Source organism: Megascapheus bottae, chromosome 13, assembly GCF_031878675.1.
Source record: "Megascapheus bottae isolate mThoBot1 chromosome 13, mThoBot2.hap1, whole genome shotgun sequence".
NCBI lineage: Eukaryota > Metazoa > Chordata > Mammalia > Rodentia > Geomyidae > Megascapheus > Megascapheus bottae.
The window spans coordinates 15828535-15838948 of NC_143521.1; the positions used below are offsets into that span (position 1 = coordinate 15828535).

The window sequence follows — 10414 nt, forward strand, 5'->3', positions numbered from 1 at the left end:
AACCACTAGAAAATGAGAAGTGGGGCTGTGGCTCCAGAGGTAAGCCTTGAACTAAAGAGCCCAGGGACAGTGCCCAGGTCCAGAGTTCAAGCCCTATGACCCCCACACAAAAGAAAGTTCTAGCTGAGAACATTGGACCCTTAAATGGTATAGCATTTAAGAATTAAATGTTAGTCATTTTGAATTTATGATGCAAATAAATTCACACTGATCTTAGTTTTTCAAGCAATATATCCTAGAATCCTAGAGCTGTGACATAATTTCAGTGAAATTTAACTTAGTGATCCCCAAATCATACAAGAACCTTAAATGTTAATGACAATGATCAATTCAAATGTGCTCGCCCACTCTAAACTATGGCCAGGTCCTGTCATCTGGCCATGTCTTCTGGGTAATAGAGTAAAAAGAAATTTCCCTAAATGTTATAAATGAGGTACATGACATACAAGAAGCTTTTCATTTTAAAGAGGAAATGTTTACTGAATACTCAGATTCAATGTGGGAGACAACGAAGCCCAACATTATTTCCAATAGGTTTACAATTCCAGGTAAGAAATTATAGAAAGCTCTTTCTTATAGTATCTCAAAAAATAATAGTAATATAGGCAGTTAAAGGCATTCATTAATACATTCACATCTGTTCAATAGGCATTTGTTACACTCTTACCAGGCAAAAGTTGTACTGAAGTTATAAGAGTAAGCAAAATCAGAAACAGTCCTTGACCTCATGGTCAATAATTTAATGTGGAGAGAGATGGAAAGCAAATCATCACACTAGCAACTGTGTTATTAGTGGCTAAGGAAAAGAAAGCAGTGTGAGAGAGCACAGCACAGATCTGATCTAGGAAGAAACCTATAGCTTTGGATCTGATCCAGGTATACCATCACCAAATTTTCATCAAGGAAGGAAAACCTTTACTGCATTACATAAGGATGTCAGAAGTGATGGGCAGAACAGATTGTTTTTAAGCTATTTAATTCTGGTGAAACTTGATGGAATAGGATCAAAGTAAAGATGGACAGATTAGAAGGATATTTAGGGAATTGGATCAAAAGACTCTTATTGTAGATTAAGTATAGAGCCGGTGGTAGAAGAGAAATTTTGGAGCAAGCCCTAGTTTTCCATCTTGTACAAGTTGATGTAGAAAATATTTGAATTGGAACCAATTGGAATTGGGTTATCAATTTTGGACCTGGACATTAATTTTGAGGTGGTGTTACAAAAATCCAAAATGGACATATAACGGAATCATTTGGATGGAATGGAATGAAGCTCAGAGGAGGACTAAGGGGACAAATGCAAGAATGAACCAAGTATTTAATTTGTAATGAAAGCCCTGCTCTTAGCTGACATTTCTTGGGAGGAAAGTATGTAAATATAAGAGACAAAGCCTTAGCTATTATTGAGAGTTGAGAGAGATGGATAAGTTTGAAAGTAAGATTGAGGAGTATAGAAAGGTAGAAAGAAGGCTGAGAGTATGGCCAAGTGGTAGAGTGCTTGCTTAGCATGTACAAATCCCTGGGTTTGATTCTTCGGTACCACATACACAGAAAAAAACAGGAAGTGGTACTGTGGCTCAAGTGGTAGAGTGCTAGCCTTGAGAAAGTTCAAGGACAGTGCCCAGGCCCTGAGTTCAAGCCCCAGGACTGGCAAAAGAAAAAAAAAAGATAGAAAGGAATCCAGAAGAATGTGCCAGGAGGAAAAGACTTTAACTTTGGACTAGTCTTCTTTTCTTTGTCCATCACATGAGCACAAAACATTGATTACTATATAGTACTTAGTAATTGTGGTAGATTTATTATTGTTACCAGTTCCTTTTTCTTTGCAATATTCTACCTGTGTGCTTTATTACCTATATTACAGATGGAATAATCTTCTGGAACCACTAATATTGTTTGAATGTACAACTTCTGGCCAAGTACATGGTTGGGAAGGATCTGAGGCCCAGCTTGGTTTGTTTTGGTTCCCTGCATTCTGCTGCTAGGAGATGGTTTGCAGTTTGGACCTGTGGCTCCTTCATTCAGTGTTCCAGAGCCAACCATTCTTCACTGATCAGTATTGCTCTGTATTGTTCTTTATATTAGATTTTCTTTAAGTTTTAGTTAACTTGTAAAGCATATGTGTAAATGTCACAGTGACTTTAATTCTGCTTCCTGTTCTGCAAATTTTCCCTTCCAGATCCTCCATTAACAGATTCAACAATTTTCCTGTGTCTAATTATGGTGTAAGCCTCCCATCCATGTTAGCGGTCTTCTCCCTGTTTGTACTGGGGCCTTTGAGGAATAAGTGTGTCCCTTGCTGCCCTGTTTTTACTTCCATTTCCATATTTGCTAAGCCTTCAGGCCTGATTCCCAGGGCTGTGGCTCTTATACCCCTGGATTGTTCGTTACACAAAAGATGTCTTTACCATCAGGATCTGGGGGTGGAGAGAAAAGCTCCACCCTGCACTTGTCTACTGCTTACCTTTCCAAAACTTGGTATAAGTGATATCATTTATGAGCATCATATCACAGTGTGTCATTTTGCTATATATATTATATAAGTTTCAAACTGGGATAGGCTGAGATATCCTGAGATATTTCCCAGAGATAACATTCAAATTACTTCCTTCCAGTTAAAGCAATCCAGCACATTATCAAAATCTAGGTCATCCTACTGTGTACCATTTCCTCCCTTTAACTCTGAAAAGCAAGGTGGGTAAAGGGACTGAGATAATAGCTATTTGGACAAAGAAAACTTCAGGCTATGTAGTGCAGTGAAGAACACCCACTAAGGATTTGGGTGACCCTGGGCTCTAATTCTGATTTTGCTTACAACTTGCAACTTGGAGTTTGTTAATGCTTATTTGCCTGGGTGTCTGCGGATAGCTTCTATCTCCAAGAAAGTCAGCACAGCTGGCTGGAAGCATTGAGCTCATACTGCCAGGATTTCCAGGTGAGCTGATGCACAGGCCTACAGGAAAAGAGCTAGTTCCTTCACTTCACTGTGTCTGAGCCTCTCCGGCTATAAAATGGGATGATCATAGCAGCTACCCATGGAAAGTGACGTTCATTCTCATTGGACGCTCATCAATATTCAAATTACTATATTCTCTAAGAGGATCAAAATCAAGTAAGAACACAATGAATGATGCCTGAAGTCTTGCAACATGGAAATCTGAAAAACACTAAACTGCAGAATCTTGATTACACTTCACTGACCTTTCGTATATTTGTAAAAAAAAATGTTGAGTTGTAGACAACAGAAAATATAGTATTTATAAGTGCTTTTTATTTCCTAAGAGATTTATCTCATCAAAAATAAATGGAGAAATAAAAAGAGAAAGAGGAAAGAAGCCAGGAAAAGCTTAGGATCTAAGCTGGCTGAGAACAGACCTCCCAGGCACTTAGAGAAGTTTGGGAAGTATAGAACTAAGCTCAGTGGTGTGCTGAAAAGCAAAGGAATCAAAATGTCAGCTTCTGCTGATCTTGTCTTACTTCATCAAATGAAACAGTGGAGACTTGAGGAATCTATGTAATGAGACCGAATTCACCCGTTGGAGGAAAGCACTGTTTGTATGTTGGGGGAAAGAGACTCATAGCTAAACATCTCTCACCAAATAACTGCACTCACTGCTGGCATGACTCAAATCATCTGTATAGCACTGTTTACAGCAACAAAAAATAACATGAGACTTTTTATTTTGCTTATAATTTGTTAAATGTTAAGAATAAATTACTCGTCACTAAAATATTTGCTCAAGTTTATTGGCTGGTATTTGATTGAAAGGAAGCATTAAAGAGTTTGATACCAGAGACTGGTATTTTGTCTGTGCAAAAAAAAGTGAATTTGAACAAGTTCATTAAGATCATTATGTGAAATGATACATCTGTGAATCACCCTCCAAATACTTTTCCTAAATATTCCAGAAATTTGATTCTAGGAATCTTTCAATGTTATTGGGTTTAATCTGAGACAATAAATCTTACAAAGGAGCTGTTTAAAATGGTTTAAAGTAGAAGACATCTGCTATGTGGAGGTTTTTTTCTTTTTTTGTACTTTCTCAGGCTAGAGTTCACAATGTTCTTTTTTTTAATTTTAATGCCAATCCTGGGGCTTAAACTCACAGCCTGGATACTGTTGCTGAGCTGCTTTTGCTCAAAGCTAGCGCTTTATCACTGGAACAACATCTCCATTTCTAGATTTCTAGTGATTAATTGGAAATAACAGTCTCATGGACTTTCTTGTCTGGGCTAGCTGGCTTTGAACCATGATCCTCAGCTCTCTGCTTCCTGAGTAGTGGAGGCACCCAGCTTCCACAATATTCTTCTAAATTCAAGCTCATCATTCAGATGTTAGACTTAAGCTCTCATTACCATATTTTCTAGGACAGGTTAACACTTAAAAACAGGTATATAATCAAAAGACTAAAATTCTAAGCTCAGAGGAACTTTCCTTATTCTGATGAATGAGAATCAAGTATGTCAGTTTCCCACAGCAGAAAGAGCTTCAGTTTGCCCCAGGAGCTTCTTCAGAATTATCTTTACATACAGTCTCATGTTTGTGAAGGGAAATTATTTTTCTTGGAAAAGATTTGCCCCCAAATAAAGTAAAATTCAGCGCAGGGATAAAGGAGAAATGCAGGCATTCTGAAAATATTAGCATCAGGCCGGCTTTCTCTTACTCACTGGAGCTGGTGGAGTTGAATGCATAGATCTGCTGTAAAATTAAAAACAAAAACAGAAGTCATGCTTAGAAAAGCATTCACAAACGAAATCTTTCTCCAGGGACATCAGAGAAGGGATATTCTGCATACAGGTTTCCAGTTTGGTTCACTGAACTGCTGGCAGGAATCAGCCCTCCTCTCTGATACATAGAAAGAGCTCAGTGTAGGACTTAGCCTAAGGAACTTCTCAAAGATTTAAAATGGTCCCATGTTGACTGTCTAGAAAAGGACACTCTTTTAGTACAGATGGGATGGAAAAGCCCTGAGGAGCCTGGACTCACCTGTATAAGTGTTTAAGCAGTCTCTTCACCCATTTAGCGTTGGATGTCAGGCATATAACTAATTTCGTCTTTGTCCAGATTCTGGGAAAAATTTTAAAAAATAAAAGTGTTAGTTTAGTCAATCAGGTACTTTAAAAAAATAGTTAAAAGAGTTGGGTGTGAAAATGAGTCTTCCTACACATAGTAAAATTGGAGTGAGGCAATGTAGGATCTGGAATACTCAATTTGTGGCCTGAAGCTGGAAAAATAAGAAATCAGACATCTTTGGCCCGATATATGACAGCTAGAAGAGTGGAAGCCAGCACAGAGGGTGTCACAGGGGAGAATTTTGTTGATAACCTTAACAGAGTTGGAGAAGTACCTCCAAGCCTGGCACTTCTAAAGTTCTATTACAGTATCTTTAAGATATGTTTGTCCATTGAGCTTGGGAGAAAAAAAGACTATAGAAAACACTCCCTTAAGGTCATTTTTTTTCTGGAAAACATAAATATAAGCAAACACTTTGGTGTAGTATCCAAATGTACGTAAGTTTATTAGCTGAAATATGGTAGATTCAGAGGATAATTCAAATGATATAATTTTTAGAAGGGTTAACTCATGGTCTAACAAAATAAATATATAGAAAACGGAGTGGGATAGACACATGAAGAGAGAAAGGAAGGACTTTTATGTTGTCATAAACTTTAATGCATAGCCTTCAAGATGAGGAAACTTGAGGGAAGGAGTGGGGTTGAGAGGACTGGGTGAGAAACGTTGAAAGGGTTGACATTGATCACAATTCATGGTATTCATAAACTGTTTTGTCAGATGATAACTCCTTAAGATAATTTTAAAAAGAAAAAAATGAAATATGTGTGGAAGAGATTACTGCCATGTCTTCTGTGAAGGCTATTTTGTTTAACTCCTAGATTGTATGGCTTTGCCCGCTCTAAGACATTTATTCACTGGTAACAAAAGCAGCAGTGATACTAATGGCTAATGTTTGTCAAATATTATTCTCACAGAGTGCCACACACTGTTTTTAGTGGCTAAATATGGATTATCTCAGATCATCTCACAAAACCCTTGTGCAAGGGGAGTTGTTACGTGCTCACCTTTGGATACTGAACTTGAGGCTTGGAGAATACAAATGAAGTGTCTGTGATTGTTCAACAAATACACGATAGAACATAACTATGAAAGTTATCTGATGAAAAAATTCCCACTTCTAAAAAAAGTTAATGCCCTTAATTTTGTTTTTTAATCTCTAAGTAGTTGATTGAAAATGGTTTCAATTCAACAAGTTAGGTTACAAGCACCATAGTGAATCTTGATTAATGTCAACCCTTCCATCATTCTCCCATCTTTCCCAGTCTTACTATATCAAAATTACATGATTCCATTTTTTACCTACATACATTTAATATAGTGACTGAGTTAGCTTCCCATTCCTCTCTCCGTAGAATTCACACTTTTAATTGGTGCCTTTCAATAGCATAACCTGAAGTGTTACTAAGTTCTACAGGTTTCCCAGGGGATAGAAAATGGGGAGACTATTCTGTTGGTATGACCTTAGACAATGCAAAACTTCTTAATGTGTCAGTTATCTTAGCTACTGGGAGACAGACAGCCAAGATCCCCTATGAAATTTTCACTTTTGTTGGTGAATCTTAGTAAATTCACAAGTCATAGAATGGGTAAATTTTTGAGCATCAGTTTGGGCTTTGTGTTCATGATGGAAATCCAGAATTTTAATGGTTTGATTCTTCCATGCACGACTGATAAAAGTTTCTTATAATTATTTGTAGCTATTTTTATGTGTGTTTAAAATTCAGGAATGTAGAATTTGACAAAAGTAATGCCGTCAAACTTTCTTCCTTTAAAACAATGGATTTCTCAAAACATCTTGATTTCTCAAAATGGCTACCATTAAAGTATACAAAGCAAGGTGCCTTATTTCATTTGGTTGAAAGATGAGAGATTTGAATGTAATCATCGAGATTTGAAATCATAAAACTTGAATAAAGAAATATACATTTTTATCTCTCCAAAGAATGCTATCAAAAACACCAGCTTAGATTTTACATCTCTGAGCTTGAGGGCCTTGTCAGAACTTTTATTAGTGAAGACATTACTGAAAGTATAATGCTATTTTACATAAAAAATTCTACATACATTTTTGGTGGTACTGGGAACTGAACTCAGGGCCATACATTTGCTAGGCAAATGGTGTCTTGAGTCGCACTTCAGAAATTGCTTTTGCTATTATTTTGCTTTCCAGAATGGCACATACTTTTGTCCTTGGCTGGCCTCTGATGAAGTCCTGTGATCTCTGCTTCCTCAGTAGCTGAGTTTGTAGGTGCCACCATGACTAGCCTCATCCATATGCACTTATCCTATATTTCTGTTCATGAGTTGCATACAACTGGTTCAAGGCACAAAGCCCTGGTATCTAAATGAGACAACAAAAGTAGCCATGGACAAATATTTTAAGGCCTAAGAACTTCACAAGAGGGCTGCAGTAGGATGCTTGCAGACCCTGGGTTCAGTTCCCAGCCCTTAAAAGAAAAACAAAAGGAAAGGAAAAAGACGACTATGGGGGAGCAAAATTGGGGTGCTCCAAGAAAGATGTCTAGTGGGTTTGTCAAAGCATTGTGAAGAAGAGGCTTCAGAATGGGAAGGGTATGGTGCTATCCCTGCATCGCATCAGGCAGTGAATTATCCTCCCCAGCCTCAATCCCTGCATCAGACAGTGAATTATTCTTCCCAGCCTCACTTTCTGAGTCCATATGGAATGACAACTACTTAAATGAAGACAAAGGAAGGAAATGAGTGCAAATAGCTTACTTCAGGTCCACAGCCAATAAGGACTTAGAAAATATCATCAAGGTTCTTGATTAATATCAGAATTGTAGCAACTTTCAAGTAAACCTTTGAACTTCTTGTTACCATACTGTATAGGAATATTTGTTCTGATTCTCAATGAGAGAAAGGAATCAATTTCTTTCTGTTTTGCAACTTACATGACTTCTGTGTTTGGACAACCATTCCCAGGAGGGAAAACTTGAATTTTCTCAATGAGGGTAGTGGGGATTGATTTTGAGGTACTTCCAGAACATTTACACTTCAAGTTTGTGTTAAAGGCCTCCAGAATACCTGCAAACATGGAATCAGTATTTTAATCCTATTTGGAAGATAGTTTACATTTGGAATTTAATTACCAGTCTTTTATAGCATATATCTTAAAATTTCAAGCCACATCTACATCTACCTACATATGATTTAATTGATATATTTCCATTGTCTTGGCTTTAGTATTTTCAAATGTCTTCTAGCAAAATCTTAAAAGTTTAGTTGTTTTTTTTCAAAAATATTTCCTGAAATTTATTATGGCAATACATTGGTAGACAGGTGATTATTCATTTAATAAAATTTAAGAACTGTCACTTAAGGGACATACAGCTCAGTTATAAATAACACAAAATATAAAATCAATGGATCTCCCTCTTCAACACTAAAAAATAGAAGATGGCAGAAAAACCACATCAGAATGTTGTTTCCCTTCCCTCCTTCCTGACATACATTGGCTATCAGAAAACACACAACAGGTATGCTTTATGGATTAATGTTTGTTTTCCATCTCAGATACAAATCATTAATAAACAAAAGCCAATAATAAAAATTCTAGAGTCCTTTCATCCAACCATACTTGTAGGTATTTTTTAAAATAAGGAATTTGTCTCATGCATTTCAATGAACTCTAAGCATTTTTGAATGATATTTATTATTCTCTTTACCTACAACATGTGCATGCCATATATATACATTTGTATATATATATCAATAAAAATGTGTCTAACCGGCAAGAGATTCCCAATTTAGAGGCATAAACAAAAACTAGAATGCCGCAGAGGTTGGTGGTTTTCCTAGACTCTTTCCTGCATCCTGGGTACAGAAGATTTCCTACCAACTGACATTCCCAGGAGCAATTAGAAAGCTTTGTGGAGGAGGGGACACGTGATGGTAATGAAGAGTGAAGATTACATGCAAAAAAATAGGGAAGCCTTTTTCATTTTAAGAATAAAAATTTGCCTCAGAAACCTGAGCCGTGTTTCTTTCTTTATGTGCCTCTATCACTTCAGCCATATAGAAATGTACGGCTTTTCACAGGTATTTATTCACATGGAGTAGCTGGTTTAGACTGAGAAGGCTGCTTTTTTTGTAGAATGGCCATACCTTGCCCTGGTGCCTTTATGAATTCAAGCCTAGGTCTTTGGAATTCTATGCAAAGTATACATCAGAAAAATCAATAGCTGCCAATAACTTATAGGCGCTACCAAAGGTTTGGTGAGACAGGATAGCATTGAAAAAGCAATACTAAAGAAAAGAACCATGTACACATGTAAAGAATTCTTATTGCAGAAACTGATCTGAAAAAGGCCAGGAATATATAAGCCAGACCTAAGTCAGGAGAACATTGGATTTTCAGCATTTCATCTATAAATCAAAGCAGTATAAAAGTTTTTACTTTCTGAGAGTTAAATCCCTATGCATCTTACTTTCAGAAATCTAGAAGCAACTGAGCAGTTCCTCCCCTACTTTTCCCCAAATTTTAATTGAAAAGAAAATGGAAATGACAGAAGAGCATTCTGCCCAACACAGTGAAAGCTTAAGTGGAAGTTCTCACCGTGCACTGGTGAGAGGCCGCCCAGCAGCAGGAGAAGCAGAGCTGCCATGTAGAGCTTCATTCTGCCTGGAGGTGGAGTTCAGACTTCAGCTGAGACCACACGATGGAGAAGCACCAGAGACTTCTATTTATTTATACTAATCAGGGCCCTCCCACTGCTTTGTCTCTAGTAGATCAGCTGTCTCATCAGTTTTAAAAGCCCCCAAATATTTGCTGAGCTAGCTTTTTAAGTAAGGAAAAAGGGTGACTTGCAAACTTTATGAATTTATTTTAGGTTGCTATTGCTATAATAAAGTATTTCTTGATAATATAGATCAAAACGTTGGAGGTGCTGCAGAGATTTGAGGATGGAGAGAGAAGAAAATGATTGAAGCTTGGAGACTCTGAGGTATGTTATTTAGGATTACTATTGGTTATTGTGGCTTTTTTGTTTTTTTTTTTTGCCAGTCCTGGGCTTGAGCTCAGGGCCTGAGCACTGTCCTTGGACTTTCTCAAGGCTAGAGCTCTACCACTTGAGCCTCAGCACCACTTCTGGCTTTTTTCTATATGTGGTACCGAGGAATCGAACCCGGGTCTTCATGCATGTTTGGCAAGCACTTTAACCACTAGGCCAAACTCCCAGCCCCCACCCTTTTTTTTTTTTTTTTTTTTTTTTGCCAGTCCTGGGCTTGAGCTCAGGGCCTGAGCACTGTCCTTGGACTTTCGCAAAGCTAGAGCTCTCCTACTTGAGCCTCAGCACCACTTCTGGCTTTTTTCTATGT

At 37.5% G+C, this 10414-nt stretch overlaps 1 protein-coding gene across 2 annotated transcripts; it reads right to left on the reverse strand.

The window, feature by feature from the left end:
* Positions 1 to 3743: 3743 nt before the first annotated feature.
* Positions 3744 to 9739, reverse strand: Cxcl13 (C-X-C motif chemokine ligand 13). 2 transcript variants are annotated; one of them, XM_090344014.1, is made up of 4 exons: positions 9654 to 9739; positions 7990 to 8122; positions 4988 to 5068; positions 3744 to 4696 (listed from the first exon to the last, which is right to left on the reverse strand). In XM_090344014.1, the coding sequence occupies exons 1-4, from the start codon at positions 9712 to 9714 to the stop codon at positions 4645 to 4647; spliced, it is 327 nt and encodes a 108-aa protein (XP_090200140.1). In that variant the 5' UTR covers positions 9715 to 9739; the 3' UTR covers positions 3744 to 4644. The 2 variants fall into 2 exon arrangements, with proteins under 2 accessions (XP_090200140.1, XP_090200138.1); XM_090344012.1 differs by having other exon boundaries at positions 3744 to 4699.
* Positions 9740 to 10414: the final 675 nt, after the last annotated feature.

Excerpts from the sequence above, each read along its gene's own strand:
- Cxcl13 (XM_090344012.1), bottom strand. The coding sequence starts at position 9,714 with ATGAAGCTCTACATGGCAGCTCTGCTTCTCCTGCTGCTGGGCGGCCTC. Across the intron at positions 5,069-7,989 it reads TGTCCAAACACAGAAGTCAT|AATCTGGACAAAGACGAAAT; the intron begins GTAAGTTGCAAA and ends AATTTTTCCCAG. Across the intron at positions 4,700-4,987 it reads CTGCTTAAACACTTATACAG|CAGATCTATGCATTCAACTC; the intron begins GTGAGTCCAGGC and ends TTAATTTTACAG.